This window comes from Molothrus aeneus, chromosome 2 (genome assembly GCF_037042795.1).
Source record: "Molothrus aeneus isolate 106 chromosome 2, BPBGC_Maene_1.0, whole genome shotgun sequence".
Taxonomy (NCBI): domain Eukaryota; kingdom Metazoa; phylum Chordata; class Aves; order Passeriformes; family Icteridae; genus Molothrus; species Molothrus aeneus.
The window spans coordinates 96,243,339-96,264,494 of NC_089647.1; the positions used below are offsets into that span (position 1 = coordinate 96,243,339).

At 38.2% G+C, this 21,156-nt stretch overlaps 1 protein-coding gene across 1 annotated transcript in view; it reads right to left on the reverse strand.

The window, feature by feature from the left end:
• Positions 1-21,156, reverse strand: part of ANOS1 (anosmin 1) — a 132,896-nt gene that overhangs the window by 61,432 nt on the left and 50,308 nt on the right. The window contains exon 3 of the mRNA XM_066545343.1: positions 631-693. Coding sequence (XP_066401440.1) covers positions 631-693 — 63 coding nt within the window. The remainder of the gene's footprint in view (positions 1-630; positions 694-21,156) is intronic.

Sequence of the window (21,156 nt, forward strand, 5' to 3'; positions counted from 1 at the left end):
ACTGCAACAGATCACTTCCACCAACTCAGAGCCATGTTTCAAATCCAATAAAAAATCTCCTTCTTTGTTCTAGTTTGACTGATTCAGGTTTGCTGCTTCACAGATTATACTGATAGATGGTTCAAAAATAGTTTTCAAAACATTTGCTCTTGAATAATTCCATATTTTGATATTAGTCTTCTGAACTTCAATCCAGTTACTCCTGGGGAACTACTCTTCTATAAATCAGACTGACTTACACATAATCATCTGTGCTAGCTATCCTGCACAAGGATTTTTCACACAATAACATTTTATCTTTTAAACAAAGATTGTCTTCCTTACAGATGGTAAGAAAAGATAGAAGGACAAGTGGTAGAAATAGCATCTTAGAGGAGGGATGTCAGAGCACCTTCTGAGAGATGCTGTGTGACTGGATTGAGTCTTTACAAGTCCAGATAAATAATTTGGTCAGAAAAAACCTCTTTTTTAATTCAAAATTAATATGGCTACATTCTTAAATGTGTATCCTTTCAAATAAAGGCAAATGCTGCAAAAACAGTGGTTTTCAGCTGTCTCCTTGAAGCCAATAATTTAAATTAAAGAGGCTGCTAGAACAAAGTGAGAAAGTGTGCCCTTGGGCTGACCTACCTCACAGAAGCTTTGGCAATGGTTTTTCTTCAGGTCCCAGGACTCTTTGCAGGGCTCCAGGCACTAGGAAGAATCATCAGGCAGAAAAGTGTCAGAAAGAGAATGAAATAAACAACCACAAATAACCTTATTTCTTCTCCAGTTTTTCGGCCCACAGGAAGTTAATAATCCACTTCTCATGGGGATAAAATTGTGTCATTGAGTCATGGTGTCAAAACAAGGTCATGAGAAGTCATGGTTAGGTCACAAGAAATATTTTCAGTATTTCTTACAGTACAAGGCAATTGACTCACTTGTCTTTTATGCCATCCTACTTTCCAACTTACTGGATGTAGGTCTTAATACCATCTAACACCATGTTCCTGGATCACAGAGACAATGCCAAAAGCACTACTCTAAGCTACAGAAAGTGAAATCTTTTCCTCACTGACCAGCCTAAAGTAGACAGGCACATTTCCTTCCCAAGCAAGAAACTATTTCATCAAGCTATGGAGTAAACTCAGCAGAAGTTAAAATACTATTTCTGTATAAATGGATAATGTTCACTGGTGTGTTAGCAAAATCACTTTATTTCAAGTACCATATTATCATTATTTCATCTTCAACCTCTGTTGCAATGGTTATACAAAGAGCTGAGATACGGAGCTAAGCTTCACACAGCATAAAGAAAAATCACACTGTTAAGAGCATTTACAACAGCTGAAACGTAAGTTCAGATTCACATCCAGAAACCTTTTCTCTTCCTTTGTTGAACATAAAATGTTGAAAAATACTAGCATTGTTGGGAGCTAATACCTACTCCTCCTGGTAATAGTGGAAAGATACTTATTGTACCAAAACTAAAAGGCCTTTGACATGCAATGCAATATTTATGTAGTTTCCTTTTATGCACAGTATTTGATTGGATCAATATACATTTATGCTATTCAAAATCAAACATGAATACATATAGGCTGCACCTCAGTGGTGCACCTGTATCATCAATAAAAACAATAGTGTTTTAAAATTAAGCATTTTTCTTACTAGCAACAAAGCCTAAAAATGTAATAAAACCATTAGTCACAGAGGCTAAATATTTCAGAAAAAAAGATACCACCTAAGTATTTTCTTTATATATATATTAATATTTTAGACTCAGTTTCTAGCTCTTCAAAATTCATGTGTTGTATACAGATTAATTAGAAGGATACATTATAAAATGTCACTGAAGTCAGTAAATTCAATTACTTCCATAGTGTTGTTCCTCCTGTGGTATAGATACTGCATATTTGAGCTCAATTCCCTGTCATGTCATTTTACAGTTCTCCTGTTCAATGAATTTAGTCCAAAAATTACTGAGGTATAAGTGGTTTAAACAGAAAATGAGAGACATTTTGACCATTGACCATTCTGTGACTTTGTCAGTGATGCCCAAGACTGCCAGGTTTGTTCAAGGTGTTTGTACCAGTCTGTATCTCCAGGGCAAGTCAGGCTCCAGGACCTGACACCTCCTCTGGCTGTCACTGTTTCAAAAGCCACTCAGGACAGCCCAGGCTGCTTTCACTGGGCCCCAGCAGCTCCTGCCTCAGGGCAGGCAGAGACAATGGGCATCCTCAAGGGAAGATGGACAAGATGAACCAGGGCTGAGCGGCACCCTGCAGTCCAACTGCTCTCAGAATATGTCTAGGAAAAGAGATGATGGAGCCTGTTATAAGGCCTGCATAGACTCTTACAGACTCTGGTTAGGGTACACACTTACCTAAACACTTACATAAACAAAAATAATCTCCCTACTTCTGCTGTATGAGGAGTCCCCAGAGCACTGGGCTAGCCTGGCACCATGGGCGGCTGCAGAAGCCGACTGCCTGCCTTTAGTGCAGCTGTACCACTGCACCATGCTGGGTGAGGATAGTGGAGCTATACCACTGCACCATGTTGAGGTGAAGACAGGGGAGCTGAACCACTGCACCGTGTTGGGTGAGGACAGTGGAGCTGTACCACTGCACCATGTTGAGGTGAAGACAGGGGAGCTGAACCACTGCACCACGTTGGGTGAGGACAGTGGAGCTGAACCACTGCACCACGTTGGGTGAGGACAGTGGAGCTGAACCACTGCACCACGTTGGGTGAGGACAGTGGAGCTGTACCACTGCACCATGTTGGGTGAGGACAGTGGAGCTGTACCACTGCACCACGTTGGGTGAGGACAGTGGAGCTGAACCACTGCACCATGTTGGGGTGAAGACAGGGGAGCTGAACCACTGCACCATGTTGGGTGAGGATAGTGGAGCTGTACCACTGCACCATGTTGGGTGAGGACAGTGGAGCTGAACCACTGCACCATGTTGGGGTGAAGACAGGGGAGCTGAACCACTGCACCATGTTGGGTGAGGATAGTGGAGCTGTACCACTGCACCACGTTGGGGTGAAGACAGGGGAGCTGAACCACTGCACCACATTGGGGTGAAGACAGGGGAGCTGAACCACTGCACCATGTTGAGGTGAAGACAGGGGAGCTGAACCACTGCACCACGTTGGGTGAGGACAGTGGAGCTGAACCACTGCACCATGTTGGGGTGAAGACAGGGGAGCTGAACCACTGCACCATGTTGGGTGAGGATAGTGGAGCTGTACCACTGCACCACGTTGGGGTGAAGACAGGGGAGCTGAACCACTGCACCACATTGGGGTGAAGACAGGGGAGCTGAACCACTGCACCACGCTGGGGTGAAGACAGGGGAGCTGTACCACTGCACCATATTGGGTGAGGATAGTGGAGCTGAACCACTGCACCATGTTGGGTGAAGAGTAGCTGCTAGCAGACAAAAAAGGTGCCAAAATCTGGAACTGTCTTGCTGACGAGATAGCTATTAACCTTGCAATAGCAGAGGTGAGGACAACACATCACAAACACAGGTTTGTAGGGGGATAGAACATAAGTAAATGAAGGTGGTATAGAAAGTAATCTTGCCCCTAAAGAGTTGCAGCTGAGCCACTTATTAAGGATTAGGAGCAGGCCTGATGTTAACAGACCACAGCTGTAGCCAATCAGAAGAGTGCTATAAAAGAGTCGATTGGTTGGCTGAGGGGACCTGGAGTCAGTTGGCTGCTGTAAGGAAAAGGAAGAGTCAGTGCCTAGAGGAGCTGCCTACGAGAAACATCAAGGAGGTATGAACCTCTAGCAATATGGAACATTTGCAATGTAATGACAATAGAACTCTTGTACTATAATGACAACACAGGTTTGTGCATTCATCCTCTTGACTAACCTGTTGAGGCTTCCCTGAAGTGGGAAGTAGACTTTGAAAGCTTGAATTCAGGTCTCACCTTTGAGTCCTTGACTTAAAATGAAATGAACTGAGATCCCTCTCACTGCCTGGTGATCTGATTCAGGATAAGGAGCAATCTGGGCAGAGAGCAGCTGGCAGCTGGTTTGGGCTCTACTTTATCTAATACAAAATACCTTGCAGACATAGGCATCTGCCCACAGAAGCTAAGCTTAGGCATGAAGATGGCAGACCTCCAGCAGACAGCAGGGCTGTGGCACAGGGAGCATCCCAGCCATCCATTTGGCAGGTGCCACTGGTTCCTTGGAGCACCACCCACCCTGCCCTGGCACCACACCTGGGCTCTGCACTGCTGAGGCAGGGTGAGATGTGGGACTGTGGCACTGGTCAGAAGATCATAGGGATCAATCACAGCAGCCTTGATAACTCAAATCCTCCTAAAGAGCTTGTTTCATCAAACCCAGTGCTTAAACCTGGAACTTGGAAGCTTAATTTCCTCATCCAGACTGCTGCAGAGAGATTATTCTCTACTAAGCAATTGTATCAAAAGCCAAAACAATTGCGAACAGAAAGGACCCCAGTATTTGTCATCCCTCAAAATTTGGGGGGGGGGTGGGAGGGTGAGCACACACTCTCACAGGTACAAATCTATGCATAATATGACCTGCTGATATTTAGACTGCATAAAGTTAGAAAAAAAGAGCAAAATACTTTCATTCAAAGAAAAAGGATGGTGATTGCTTTAAAATATTTTGGACTGTATTTTTTATGTCATCTTTCAAAAAAAATGTGTATTTAAGGGCCATGTTAGATAATTCTTTTCTGTTCTAATTTTTAATCTATAAATAAAGCAACCAGGAGATTAGCATATGATGCATGTCATTTACATTAGTTACTAAATGGGTTTTCAAAATAAGTCTACTAACACTTTTGCTTAGGAAATGATGCCTTTGATCTGAGTGGAAGAGAACTACACCAACAGAGCACTTTTCAGAATCTAATGAATTGCAAAACATCATTTAAGTACTGAAATACATATGTATTCAATTACTATATATTTATAAAAATATCATATTTAAATTAAATGGCTGCAAATTGCATATTTTAACTATTTATACAGCAAAAAAAATATTTATGTCAGAGTAGAAGAAACTATCCACAATATTTTTGTCTAATAAGACTTTTTCCTTCATCAGAGTAGAAACTAAGACATATGCAATCTGTTGTAAAAACAATGCAATCTAAGTATTACAGCTGGAATATAATTATCCTTTTCATTATCATTCACAATTGCCACTGCAGCCAACAGCAAGGTCAGAAATTAATGGCTTATGTTTACAATATACAATCTAAGTGCTTTGCTGTCCTCTGGAACTTAAATATATGGAACTTAGATGGTTGGGAGAAAAAAAAAGACACAAAACAGCTTTCACTGAACAATCTCCTAATAGCTGGCCATGCATGAGAACAAGTACCTGAAAAATGCATTTGCTCACTATCAGACACTACATAGAGAACAGAGTCAGGAATTTACCCAGAGTCAAAGGAGAATATAGTGTTTGTCAGTCCTAGAGAGAATTATTTTGTGATGGGTACATTTAAATATACAATTGCAGTCAATGGAACCACGAGAAAAGTGATTTTTGAATATGGAAATCTCAGCACAGTGGCAGTAAACACAACATAAAACAGAAACAGGCAGCAAGTGAGAAATAACTATTTTGATATTTGGAGTTTTTTACACATCTTTAATGTTTTAAAGATGCTTTTTAAACATCTTTAAGATTTTTTTAAACATCTTTCTGTTTCTCAAAAATCAGATTGTGAGATATCTGAAGAACAGTAAATGGACATTTACCTAGTTCAATCCAATGAATTGCATGGTAGCTTGGTGAAAAATATTAGGAGTCTGGATGCCCATTTGAGGAAGGTACATCATTTTTTCTCAATTCATTTTATTAAAGTCTATTTACACATTTGTCTCTCCTGTGTTAATTCATGTCCTCCTAAACTTTTAGATGGGTATAAGATGAACAGCAAATTACTTGTATTCGGCATATTAAAAAGAAAGAAGTGTTTGGTTCTGAAGGTGAAGTTAGACACACTTTAAAGATCCCTGTTCTGTTTTTTTTTTTAATCTGCAATTTAAATCTCTTCCTCAAAAAACATAGGTGTGACTGTATGTAATAAAATTAAAAGCTCAACAAAAGGTCAACAGGACTATATGCAGTGAGAATTTGAAGAGTGAAGAATCCTACACAGGCAGGTAGGTGAATCTCATTGCCCCAGTGGATCATTCCCAGTGCTCTCCAAAACCCACTCTCTTGGGCAGCTCAAGTGATTCAAAGGCTGCACATGAGCACTGCTCCATGTGAGTGGCTCATGGTGTTGCACTCACCTTGTGGGCACATTTCTTTGAGACCAAGTGCCAAAGATGAGGCATTTCAGCCATTTCAGGTGCTCACACACCCTATCAGGTCAGGCACCTCCTAAACACATCTATCTTGTTTAAAATAAAAGATTAGAGGTAAAGCTGACCTAAAAAATCAGCCAGTTGCTCAGGTTGAAAAAAGTGCATGAACCCAGAGAGAAGGGTTCAACTGCAGAATCAGTAGGTGCCATATTAGCTTGCAGGTTGATGTATGCTGTTCAAGAAGCCTCTGAGCATTTTGTGAGTTCCATTTTAGGCCGAGTCAGCCTCTTGCTTCTCTCTTTTTGCTCTCCTCCCTCATAAGCCAAATGAATCATCAGAGCACTAGTCATCAGCTTTCTAGAGCTCAGTGTGACATTGTGTCATTTTAACTCTGTGCTGGTTTAAGCTGGGACAGAGTTAATGTTCTTTACAGTACTAATATGGGATATGCTTTGGATTTGTGCTAGAAGCAGCGTTGATAACACAGGGATGTTTCTGATGCTGCTGAGCAGTGCTTACAAATGCTTACATACAGCATGAAGGCCTTTTCTGCTCCTCACCCCATCCCACCTGGGAGGGCTGGGGGCGCAGGGGTTGGGAGGGGACACAGCAGGAACAGTTGATCCCAACAAACCCAAGGGGTATCTATCCTATGCCACAGGGCATTGTGCTGAGCACAAAACGATGAGGGAGGGAGGAAGGAAGGGCAGGGCATTCAGAGGGATGGCCTCTGTCCTCCCAGCTGTTACATGTGATGGAGCCTGGCTTTCCTGAAGGTGGCTGAACACCTGCCTGTTCATGGGAAGCACTGAATGAATTGTTTTGCTTTGCTCAGATGCACAACTTCTACAACTCTACCTAGAAAACTCTGTTTATCTCAAACCACAAGTTTTATCACTTTTACTCTTCTGAATCTCTTCTGCCATCCCATCATGGGGAGAACTGACTGAGAGGCTGTGTGGGGCTTAGTTGTCAGCTCAGTTTAAAACACAATCAACTCCTAAACTTCAGATATACAATGTAGACTGGGAGAGGTCTACATATCTTTGAAACTTTGAAAGCCTAATGGAAACAACTGTGAAACATAATCTTTTTGTGTAAAATAGTAGTTTCATGTGGCTACCTGGAGTTACTCCTCTGTTTATGTTAAAAAGGTTCTCATGAGAATTACACTAGTAATATATTTCCCTTGTAGCTGAATAAACAAAAGGGTTAAATGACAGAGAATGGTTCCCTGTCTGTGTTGCCTGTTTTCTCTCCTGTAGGTCAGTGAGCATCATGATTTGGTGAAAAGGAGTGATTTTGTATTCAAGGATCAAGTCTTAATTAAATTAGTTACAGTTGGGGTTATTCTGTGACATTATCATGTACACTGGGAATCCAGCTGATACTGTCTAAAAGTATTGCTAATTGTAGAGCTGGTTTTGAATGAAAGCCAGGTCCTAAGTTTTATATAGTTAGGGGGGGTTCAGATTTCTTGAAATGTGGTTTTTGTTATTCTTTTTCGATGACATCGTGATGTGGATTGTGGTAGGATAGATGATAAGGAACAGGTTGCTAATGTGGAATTTATCATCTGCAAATACTACTTTAATTAATAAATCTTTATATACATATATAAAGAAAAGGAAAAATCCTTCATTAGTAACCAACATTTAGACAGTCTAATCTTATGTTTTAGGGCTAATAATGATCGTATTGTACTTTTTAGAAGTCTACTGCTCAGAACAAGGAAACAATAAAATGGCTGGCACAGAAATGAAGGGAATGGTGTCTCTGTTGGAGGTGCATTTACAGCTACCTTAACTATTCTGAATCCTCAACGACTGTAAGGTAAAACAATGAAGCACAAACCTCCAGGGTCCTAGAGCAGCAATTACGAACTGACAGGGACAAGGAACAGCAGCCACATGGCCACCATCACATCAGATTGTAACACACCACACAAGGGTGCACCTGCAGGTTGGGATTCAGCTGAGATGAACACCCCAAAAAACTTCCCTGGTTAATTCACATGGGACCTCATGCAAAGCAACTTGGCATTAGAAGTACCCAGGGTTAGGTTGTAGGAATACAGCATTTTGTCTTGAGTTCTAACATCAAAACATAAGAGGGAGTATAAGCTATTCAGCACTGACCTTAGTCAAGAGGGTATTTCCTGGCAGATTTTGCTACGTCCCTTATGAAAAGAATAACAAAACTGTATAACAGAGACACAAAACATATTATATATCCAAATGAGATTTATTTTTAATAATTCTTATCTAAGGAGGATGACATATACAGTCTACAGGTGAAATACAGAACTTAAGACATACCACTTAGATAAGAAATACTTTTTAAAATTGCATTTCTAAACCAGCATTAAAAAGTTTAACTCCTGTTTTCACATCCAAGAAGTGTGCTCTCAACAAACAGGAAAGGGTTTCTGCAGATGGGACTGTCAGTGTCTCATAGCAGTCCACTACAACCTTCACCTCACCAAGCCATGCAGAACATACCTATAGGTATTTTCCAATTACAAAATTCTGAAGGACATAAGAAAAAAAATGTTCAAAATAATATCCAGATAAGTAAGAGAAGGACAATGCACTGACACGTTTCTTTGAAGCTCTATTTTATTACTTTAGCAGAGATATGGTCAAAACCTGGAGTACAGCTCTGCTCACTCAGCCTCATACAAGGCTTAGAAACACAGCTAGTAAAACAACCTACAGCAGTTTTAGGTGCAACTGTCTCTTGTCTGTTACCAGCAATTTGGAGAGTGGCCTGGTAATTCAAATGATTATTTCAGAGCAGAATGGAGCATTTCTGAGAAATTCAAGTGGGTACAAAGCTGAGCAGCATAGTTTAAACTTCTATAGCAAATAGCTGCATTTGGTGTGTATTTATTTTACTTGGGTGTGGAGGGACTGAAAGCATACACAGAGACAGGCATTACCACTCTCCACAGTTATGCAAACTTACTAGTATCAAGTTAGGACTTAGAGTAAGGGAAATATTCAGAAGAGCCAACTGTTGGTTATCTAACAAAAACATGAGCTTGCAACATTTATTTTTCTTAATTGCCCAGTTCATTTCAGTACACAACATCAGGGTGCCAGTCCCACAATATTAACTGTTAGCAATTTGAGTTACTGAATACCTTCAATACCCTAAGCAAATAAAGGAAGCCTTATGACCTATAGGATCTGACTAGGAACAGTACCAGTATTTCCTGGAACAGAGATAGGGAAAGGGCTAGTCACAGTATATCAGTTAAGTCTGTCAGACCTTTAAATATACAAAGTAGCATTACAGGCTTTGTTCCTAAAATTATGGCACCAGAAAGACCAAGACTGTTGCCAAGAACTTCAGGTCAAATATTCTGGAAGTCCATGTAGCCTTTGTTGTTAATTCCCAAAATTAAACAGAAAGTAAAAGGTGCCCGAAAAGTTGTACACATACTAAAGGCAAGAATCACTGAAAGTGTTGAAAAAGGAACTGTTTTGACATTAAATATTTGAGAAGTAAATTACTACTAAAAAAATAAATTAAAAAATAGAAAAAGAAAGAGGGGAAGCCATACCATCACACTTCAGCTGAAATGCAGCACTTTCAACCATAATCCTTTTAGAATGAAAAAAACTTTGAACTCCGACAGCTTGGTATCTATCTGTATAGCTCAGTTGTCTGGCATGTCAAATTTTGCCAGCAGAAGTGTTTGTTTGAAAAGACAGAATAATCCTACGACTCATTTCTATGTTTCTATTCTTTGTTACCAAGTCAAAATCATGGCCATCGATGTCAACAGAAAGTTGGCTCCCAAACATTTGTTCATTCCTGACCAGTTCTTGTCAAAATTTGTTTACAAGGTTTTGTTCTGCCTCATAACCTGAAGTTTAACAGTCACCAAAGAACAATTTCAGCTCTTATTTTGCCTGATTTTGAAACATGGAATTCAACTCAAATCTCCTACATTCAAGATTAATCTTCTAAACACAGAATATTTGATGGAGCCTTCTCTCCCCTGTTGAAGTTGTTTCCTCTTGTAGAAGCAATGAGTTCTTCTCTAGAAGAGAGACTTAAATGTCAACCTTTCACCATGAAGAGGTATGACCTAGCAGCATTCCTGATCCTCCTGGAGTTCTTTTGATATGCAGTAGAATAGGTACAAATATTTTGGCTCTTTCTCAGGGCCATAGCTGTTCCACCACCACTTCTTTCCTACAGAGATAATACTCTCTTACCCTCTCTTCTTTTTTTCACATCTTTGCTTCATCTACCAACCTACTATGGACTTAAAACTGTTTTTCTAATTACCCCTACTCAAACTGTTGCTTCAAAGACAGTTCCCTATCCTTCTGTTACCTTGCTTCTATGTGCTGCATCAAAAGCCAGCTAATTCAGGGGTTTTTTCAACCCTTTCCTAGCCCTTATTCTAAGTCTCCACATTCTGAGTTTTCACCTATCAAGATACAAGGCACAGTATTGGCAAAATGCTATGAAGCAGCAAGTCAAGCCTGGAACACAAGTGCACACACAAAATACATACTGCAGCCAAGTGCATAACTTAATCTAAATCCAACTAAGAGCGATACACTTTAAAAACATTAAGAAGCTCTCTGTAACAGACTCCTTCTGATAGTGTTAATAGCTTTAACTGCTTAGTGCCTTCCTGCTTCTTCTTTCTGTGCTATGGCTTACATACAGACTACTTTGGCAGTGTAGCTACTGTATTAATGAACAATGAATTGAGCTCCCTGAATTAACAATATTAGCAGTTTTGCTTCTCTGTCCGAACTTTCTTCAGGCTGCAGTCCTGCAGTGCAGTTTACCAATAAACTGATTTGCCATGTTTGCATCTGTTCCACCAATCTGTCATAGATCAGTCAACCTTTTCCTTTCTGCTTTTAAAGCTTCTCCGAGATTGCATCTGGAACTTACACAGTAAGCAACACAACAGAAACTTTCCACCTGTATGTCCCTCCTGTTTCTAGGCCACTGTTCCCTGCCACCCTCCCATACAGACAGAATGAAAATAACAGTAAGATTTACTGCTACAAACAACACGAGACTGCAGAATGTAACAGCTTTTCCATTCCAGACATTAGAATTGTGGATGGACTTTCACCAGTTTTTTCCAGCAGCAGTGATGGTACTCAGATCACAGATAACTTCACGGTTGCATTTGATGATCTTAAAGGTCTATTCCAACATAAATGATTCTATGATTCTATAAAAAGTAAGCCCATCTTATGTACTAAAATGTCTCTCTAATAAACTGCCTTTTCATTTTCTAATAGTTGACCATTTGCTTTAGTGATTACATAATACTTTTAAAGTAAAAGTGAGCATAAATATTTTGACATTTTATATATGTAAAGAATTTCCATTGAGAAAACATAATTCTTTTAATTTTAAACAGACAAGGGAAAGCCTCTTCAAGCTGGCACTTTCCCCTTCCAATCTGTTACAAGGCAGCTTCAGAAAGCCACACACAGTCTTGTTATAAACACCATCTTGCTGTGCAACTAAAAGTGTCTGTCAGAGCAGCGCTGTTCTCTCCAAGAAAAGTCAATTTTTTTGTTGCCATTTTATAAATGAGTTAAACTAGTGAACTCTTCTGATAACAGATGACTTGCCTTATACATCACCCTGCAAATTCACACATACATTTCTGAATGAGGGAGCCGCAACTAAATGTTCTTTTTGCTTGTATCCACCACAGTTCTATGGTTTTATAGACCACCGAACAATCAGAGAGGACAAAAAAAAAGGGAGGCCCTCTTTGTCTAAATCGTTACTTTGTTTCTCTCCCCTGGCTTTCCATTTCCCTCCCAGCACTACCATCACCATCAGAAACGACATATTCCGCATTACTAAACAGCAAGAGCCATGGGGCTTTTCACTTCTAATTTCACGCCACAATAAAATGCAGTGGTTGTTTCACTGGGGGAGCTGAAAAGCCTTCCTTTGTGGGGCTGCTCTGACGGTCAGCTCCAGCATCACACGCTGGCAGCAGGCATCTGTGTGTGCCTCTTCACGCAATTATGGCAAAAGGGGGAGGAAAAGGAACAGAAAAATTAAAAAGGAGGTTGTCTAGAAAAAAAAAAAATTAATCCCCTACTCTGAAGTATGCGATTCACATTCTACTGCCTGGCCTAAATAGTTTTAACTATATCTCTTGTCCACCTTATCGATAGACCAATCCTTCTAATAATAGTAACTCCAGAAAGTTTTCATTGAACTCAGAAGTTATGCTTGTTCTAATTAAAATCTATTGACCTAAAGTAGACTGATGATCTGAGAGGAAGGAAAAAAAATCTAAGGACAATAAATTTGGATATTTTTAAATTTCAGAGTAAACCAGTGAAGATGATCAGCAATAACAAACAAATATGGTGCTCTTACAGGTACTTTTAGAATTGCATTCTATTTATGTAATAGAAATATTGCCTTATGCTATAAAAGTAGAAGCTATAATTCCATTAATCCCAAGTACAACAGGAAGAAAAAGGCACAAAGTTACAGGAAATTCTGACAAGTTTTCCACATTTATCTTGGCTTTTTTCAGATACATTCCATCTATACACTGAATGTTTTTCTGTCCCATGTTTAGAAACCCTATTGTATTCATTGAATCTTTTATCAAGAGACAATGTGAATCCTTTCACAATAATCTCTTCATGTATCTTAACACAGTCTAATGAAACATTAAAATTACTAAAATTCTTGTGGTTTACATGATGATTCATAAAATAAACACTGTTTGGAAGTACTTTAAAGGTTAGATAGTTTCACATATTAGTTGAGGGGGAAAAATTAAATCTAAAATACCTATTTTATTTCAAATTCTTTTCAAGTTATTAAAAAAATGCCTTCTCTCCTATTATTTTTCAATGCATGCTACACATGAGCAAGGAAGGCTACAGATCCATACTAAATTTCTTTATCTCTAATTATTACAGGTTTTTTAGGTTATGGTTATGTGATGGGCATAAACAAATCTAAATCCATAATGCCATCAAAACAGGGGCAGTCCTGAACTGGGACTAGCTCCTATTAGCCTACTTCTTTTGATGTAAATGTGCTAAAAGAGGCATTCTAGATGAAAAAAATGACCAGTTTTTAGGTAAGCAAACTTCCCCATTCAACTTACTTTGTAGTCTCATAAAAATCAGATGTCTGGGTTGGGGACTTGGGCAAAAAGGAAAGAGAGGAGTCTGTAAACACCTCTTAACTGAGAGTCTGAACTTAAAACAGCTTAAGCCAGCCATAAAACCACAGTCTAAAGACCAACTAATATCTGATTTTCCCTCCAAGGCTGAGTAATGAAGGTTAACATTATGGTGCTGAGAGGTAAGCAGGACAAACTGGCAGCTGAGTTAATAAATAAATAGTTCTGATTAAACTGTCGTAGAACATAAACTGTTAAATCAAACTTCAGCCTTGTGCTGGAAGAAGTGAGCTGGATACATTTTCCCTGTCAATAGTCTGGGACAGGCTACTGGGTATTTCTACTTCCATTTCTATTTCCAAGGCAGAAGGGAAGACAATTTGGCTGTCCAGACTGTCACAGACTGTCTGTACTCCTCAGGAGTACACTCTGCTTTCAGTGCACATGAATTTCATAGTTCACCTCTGCAGCTCAAACAGGCATCTACTACATTTCATCATTGTATAAACTTAGATTGATAACTGGGCAAATCAAATTCTTCCAAAGCTTTTCTTAAATTTGAAATTTAGCTGATACATATCACACATCATTCCTAAAAGTCCTCTAGAATTGTGACTCAATAGGTATGGGGGTTTTTTAACTTTAACTTGGAAGCTGTGTATTTTAACTAATTATCCACTGATTTCAAATGTTCTTCAAACACACTGATCTTTCCTGTCATGAACTGCAATATATAAAGGCAAAGAATGAGAGTAATAGACTTCTGGACATCCTAAAGTGAGCTATCACAGTGAGCAGATGTAAAGATGATGAAATTATCTTTAACACTCGAACTTGATGATCTTTCCAACCTAAATGATTCTATGACTGTTTGAAATGGAATATAATTGTGATAAAGCTGATGCTGTAGCACAGTAAAAAACATGTTCAGTGGGCATTTGGGATATGTAATGTTTCACCTGGTTTTCTGGCATTCATCTTAACAGGACTCTTAAGCAAGGTCTCAGAGGAATCAGAGAGTAAGATTATGGAAGCAAGTTGGCATTAAGCCCCCAGAGAACAACTGTCTTGAAAGCAGCACATAGCATAGCACTGTGCTGGCAGACGAAATGGATAGCTGCCTTTTTATGCAAATATATGCAAGGAAAGGCACACTAGTTAATGAACTACAGCCAAAGAGTCTGAACCAGAAGTCATAATTCCAGATTAAATCAGCACAGATTGCAGGTGCCCACCAATCTCAGGAACTGACTCTTTCTGATTGCTCAGAGGCATCCTAAATCTCACATTAAGGCATGTCTAGATAAGAGTACCAGAATGCTCAATGAAGTATAGAAAGCATGTAGCTGTGAGCTGGCCTGTAGTTACTGTCATTGTAAACTGCAAAATTTGACAATCCTGAAAAATCTTTACTTGAGAGATCTGGAGTTGCAGTGCGTCTAACTGGATGAGTTTTTTTATCAGACATCTCAATAAAAAACAGAGTTAGGTTGGGCAGGAGTGATAAGATGGCAGGTTGGAGGACTCCCTGCAATTGGAAGAAAGAAAACAAGGGCACAATTGATGAGGGAAATAGAAAAGGGGAGCTGAAAACACAGTCCTGCAAACCTTTCTGTGTGAAGTCATCTGTAAGGACTGCAGTACATCCTCGAGGGAAAATTAATGTGTAAGCAAATACTGCAGCTTTTCACTGCAGGATTAGGATATTACCATGTTTTTTATTTTCTAAGAGCTTTGTTTTCTCTATAGGTCTTTTAATGAAATCTTCTAGGGATTTTCTTTTATTAGTTAAATTCTGCATTTGAAACCAAACATCAGGAAAGAAAGTACCAAGGACCATTGCCCATTCACAGATATCTATACCCAATATAATGGGTAGCTTCCAGCTGCTGCTCCTGAAAGCCAAACTTTTTCTTAGGTATCTCACAGCTGCCAGCTGTGGAGGCCTCGAGAACTCTAAAGAGGCTCCAATGGAACCAGGTGCTCATGTGTGAAAAACAGTATGTCCCTTCTGCAGGATTCAGTCTCAGATATCTAAGCTGCATGAGACAGGTGAGACAGGGACTGAACTTGGCTGCTGGGGATCTCACCAATACAGTCAATGGCATGTGAGAAACCACTCAGTGGATGACACCCAGGTGTTTCCTACAGGGCAGGATAATTATCTCTCTGGAGGTTACTAATTTGATCCTTGTTGACAACAGTCTGGATATCTCCATCACATAGTAACTGTATAGCATTCAAGATTCAGGTGTCTGAATCTCAAATCCTATCAGTGATCAAAGTACTGTTAATTTGATGGACATGGTGGAATTATAGTGTTGAGTAACCACTTCTTACCCAGCAACTTTAATATTCCAGAATATTCCTGAAAACAGAATACTACTGTAACAACTATTTCAGGCAGACATTTATAATCTTGTAGCTATATTCTGTTTCTTAAATACAAGAACACTCAGAAAAGTAGATAGAAAGACAGAAAACTTCTCAAGAAGAGACTTCTGTCCAAGACATAAAATATTTTAGATGCTACATGATTTTTCTCATACTTATTCCCTCAACCAAATTTTAATTCATATAATTTAATATTGCTGTAACATTTCAAATATGTTTAGGTTTATATAAGGAACCAAAAAGACACTACTTTTTGTTTATTCAAGCAAATTGTCCTCGTCTTTTTATTTCTCCACAGTACTTCTTTGGGCAAATTGCTGGAGGTTAATATATAAGCACCTTAGGGTAACCATCTTATATTTGTCTGAATAAATGCATCAATTGATTATGTATAATAAAAACTAATTCTCTATTTTCACTAACCTCAGTAAAAGTTAGATAAAAGTTTTCTACTACCATGAAAAATTGTCATGGCCTAGAGACAAAACTACTAGTACACTGAAAATGTTTATAGAATTACTTGTAACATAAAACAGATATACAGTCTGTATTGTTAATGCCAATTGTTACAAACCAAATCAGGAAAAAACAACTCTTTTAGGGAACAGCTCAAAAAGTTTTGATTAGAGGTTTTAGATACATGAGAATGAAGAATATTTCAGGATTTGACAACTAAAAACATCTGAATAATGCCTGACTGAAGAAATATAATCCCTCTGTTCTGCATTTTACAATTGCCTAATGGAACGCTATAAAAGTCTGCATGCATCTGACAAATGTGCTCTTCAAGTATCCTAAAATTGCTTACACATTCATATAGAAACAATCTCAGTATCAGAGACCTAATTTTGTGCTTCAATTAAAACATGCAATCTTCATTTAAATTAGTAGAAGCTGTCTAGGCAATCAAGGCGAGAGATTTTGGCTCAAAGTTTCTTAAGGAATAATTTATGTATTTGGCACAAATTCCAAAACAACATTTAGGCCAAGCCACTTACATAAACAATCTTTCTAGTCATATTCTTACAAAAGGCAAGAGCAGTAACAGCTGTCACAGCTCATTGTCCAAATACATCCATCTCTTTTTAATTTTAACCTCTTAGACTAATCTATATCTGAATTTTTAAGACACTTCAAATAATGTCTTTTTTAGTTTCCTTCTATGAATATAATTTTCCTTCAGACATTAAAAAGTAGCTTAAAGATTCTATTATTCTAAATTGTGGTCACTACAGTAGATTTACTTACATCTTTCTCACTCCTTTCATGCATTTTCTTGCTCAGTGTAACTACCAGAGTCCTTCCCAGGCCTGAAGATGACCAACAAAGATGAAGAAATACATCAAGATATTTTCAACATAAGTGCTTTTCCAGCAAGGGGGCATCACTGTAGGCAGACATGGACTTCATCTGTGTTAGCAAATCTAAACTTCTTGAGTATATCTCAGGCTTTATTTTGGTTACTAAGACACATGATACACACAAAGTCATTCTAATCTAGACAAATCTTACAATACCATAAAATGTGCTCTTAAAGGCAGAGCCTATTACAGTTATGTTGAAACAGTCTGTGCCAGTAAAAGCCCTTTTATGCCATTGTAATTACATCCCTGTAAGTATTTTGATAGAGAAGTATTGAAAAGCTCTATACAGCCAAACCAACTGCTGATAAAATTCTGTATTTGTCTCCTCTCCTGGACCTGACAACAGTATGACAAAGGTATGGTGTTAAGGCCATTCAAAGCAGTCTTTAAAGTAGAACACTTCTAGCCAAAAACCTCTATAGACCAGCTCTGGAAAAATATCACCATATCTCTTCAGGCACAAATCCAATCCAAGAAGTTGAAGAGAAAAAACATACCAGCCTCATCTGTAATGCATTTTAAGTTAATTTATTAGCACTAACTGTTCTCAAGTAACTGACTCGCACTGCAAATACTATAATCTAAGGCTTTCTTTTAAGAGCATTATTTTATTTCCTTCATGGATACCTTTGGCACATTTTTCCCTTTCCCACTGTAATAGTAGAACTAAATTTCATTTACTCTGCAAACCTCCATGTAATATCTCAGAAGAAAAAAAATACTCTAAAGTTTGTTATGCGCCATATTAATAACTCAAACTGCTCCAGATATTCCCAGGAAGGACAATCAATCATTACATTTCCTATATGAGTGTCCAAAAGCTATTTCCCCCATCACAGCATTTTACTGTCTTTTTTCTAAATGACAACTACCTTACAGCAAGATTTCTTTTTAAAAAATAAGCAGAAATGTAGCTTTGAAAGGATTGCTTTGACTAATATAGCAGAATACACACTATAGAAGATAGGGACGTTTCATGTTTGAGACATGTCTTCAAAAACACAGGAAAGCAATAGCCGACTAAGCAGTGGCATTTACTTTCCAAGTCTACACAAGGAACACATCATCAGTCCAGAATACTTACCATCCTCTACCTATATATAAATATGCTTGAGAGTGTGCATATGCTAAAGCTTTTCAGTGTTTTTTGTTTAGTTCCAAACACACCACCACCATCATCACCACCACCCCCTCCAAATTATGCTAATGCTTTACAAAAGCATTATTCAACTTTATGCAGATTATGCACAGCACAAGACCTGTAGTGGGCTTTACCTTCCAGTGCCTTGCTTCTTGTAGAGCCTTTCCAACCAAGCACAAATCAAGTGACAGGAAAACAGAACAACAGTGTTGTCCAACTCATTTAATTCAGTTTGGGAATGAGAGATGGCGTCTTTACAAAGCAATCAGTGAAGGTTAAGTGAGAGGCATACAAAAGTTTTAGTCAAGATGAAGTCCAGAAATGGCATTCTCACCCCCAGTTGTTAATACTGTAAGTGAGAGACTTCACTGCCATTGTCCTTTATACGCAGAGTGAGCAAGCAGCTGGCAGAGATGAGCAGGTGTGGCCCAAGAACAGCATAAACCAAACCAACTGTGGGCAGCAGCTCTGCTTCTGTCCTACTGCTGTGTCTGGGCTGCTCACTGTGTTTGCTCTTTAGTACTTCAGTATAAAAAGTAAATACACTTTTAGGCTGGCAGTGCTGAGAAGCCTCCAGGTGCTCATCTCCTCTGTTTGAGCAGCTTCCAGGCAGATGTGTGAGCCCACTGCCAAGTCAACATAAAGCACTGGATGGGACCAGGAGCTGAGGACAGGGAAGACTTTCTTTTCACACATCAACTGATACAAAAAACAGCCTTATGGACAGCCAACCCCAAAATGAATTGTGTCTTGGAAATTTTCTTTTTTCCTCATCCTTTTACTAAACAAAACAAAACAAAACAAAACAAAAAAAATTGGGATTTTAAAGTGACCATTAAATGAATAAAAAATGAAACACTAATGCTTTTTTCTCCTGCATTTAGAAGATGTGAACTGCTGCCATAATTCTGAAAGAAAGGAGTATTGTATTTTAAAATAATAAAGCATTATTTGCCTTATTTTTGCTCACGTTCTCAAATACAGACGTGTAAATTTGAGCAATCTGAGAGTTAGAAAATGTACTCACAAAGAAGACACTAATGTCACCATGCTGCTTATGACTGGTCCAATGAACAAATTTTCACACAGAAATTAAAATTTATTCATTAAATCATTTTTATACTGTTTAAATTGCTAGTAATTCAGGCAAAAAGCTTATACACTTTAAGGCTGGACAATAGTGTTTGCAATAATATATATTGCACATATCTCAACTTCTTACTTTATTTTCAATCTGACACTTGTATTAAGGAGCAAAGTCAAGCTTTTTATTCTAATCTCACATGTCCCCTCTGAAAGCAAGAAGTTATGAGAATTTGAGACTTTACCAGGTTTCATTTCTGGCCTCCATGGTCTGTAGCAAGAATTTCCAAATTTCAGCCAAGCTGTGAATTGTCCTTGCCTTCAACCACTCTACAATATCTCACCCTCCATGCCAACTACACAGTCTTTGCTCTGCATCTTCACAAGAGTTTTAGACATATGCAACTGTTTTCAGAAATTCTCTTTAAAAAAAGCTCAAAAGTTTCTCAAGTGCTTCTCAGCAACATGAAAAATCCAGTCTGAAGGAGAGAGAAAAATAGCTCATCTTTCTTAAAACTGATATTTTGGTAGAGAGCAAAAAATATAAATTAACAGATCTTTATCAAACACTGAAAAGCTTAAAATGGAAGAAATGAAGATATATCACTGGCCAAATGAAAAACAATCAGAGGAAGGGCAAGGAATTTCATTCTGAAAAATCTATCATAAAAATAGTTTTTTTTAAACTGAAAAAGATAATCACAAGTAGCCAATAAGGCTTAGAATCAAAGCCAACCGACATCAATGATATCTGCATTTACTTCAGCAGGCTTTCAATACAGCTATAATTGCTTTAATTGAGTCTTGAAAGATAACTTCTGATCATATCATACATATCATGATAATAGATAGTCGAAAACTGAGACTATTAATCACAAAAGGTCTTTTTTCCTCCACTCATTTACCATCTCTCTTGTTTAATGAATTAATCTTCTGCCAAGTGTGCATTTTTTCATCAGCAGATTCTAAAGTAAAAGTTTTACATTGTTCAACTCTCTTTATGCACTTGTTTAGTCGAGGTGTGAAACAGTTTGCCCTTTAAAGAAAAGTTGCAATTCTGTCCTACCATTTCTTTCCAGTGCAATTAGTTTTACATTTTATCAGTGAAGGATTAGTAGATCATTTTTTCCACAGAAGAGCACATTTTCAGCATAATGTCAAAATATGAAACATTCAAAACTTTGTTTACTAAACTTCAGCAATTTTAAAGCAATAAATATTGTATACAAATGTATTTTATCTTAAAAATGTCTATAAAATGGTGATTTTATTATCTTGTTTCCTCACAGTTCTTGTCTATACCTTTCAACATGTACCTAAATTATTGCACAGGATTTAACAGTGAACTTTGTCTGCTGAAGCTTCTTAACAATGCAGAATACAAAAATTTCTACAACTTTACAACTGTTCTGGTTTCTAAACCTTTTTACCACTTTCAAAAATATTGTGTTTAATTACTAACATTGTCTGTTAAACCTGATAGTAAATTGATTAGCATAACTTCTAGGTGTTGCATTCACACATTTATAATAAAGAACTGTTCACAGAAAATGTGTCCAGCTCAAACTACAGTTCTTAATTGCTGAAGTAGATCCAAATTAGCATTCACAGGCTGCATTTCCCTAACAACAGGCTTTCAGGCTGAAAATAATTTGTAATTCAAAAAGGATTTTGGTCAATAGATTCTGAGCCTACAAAACATGTTT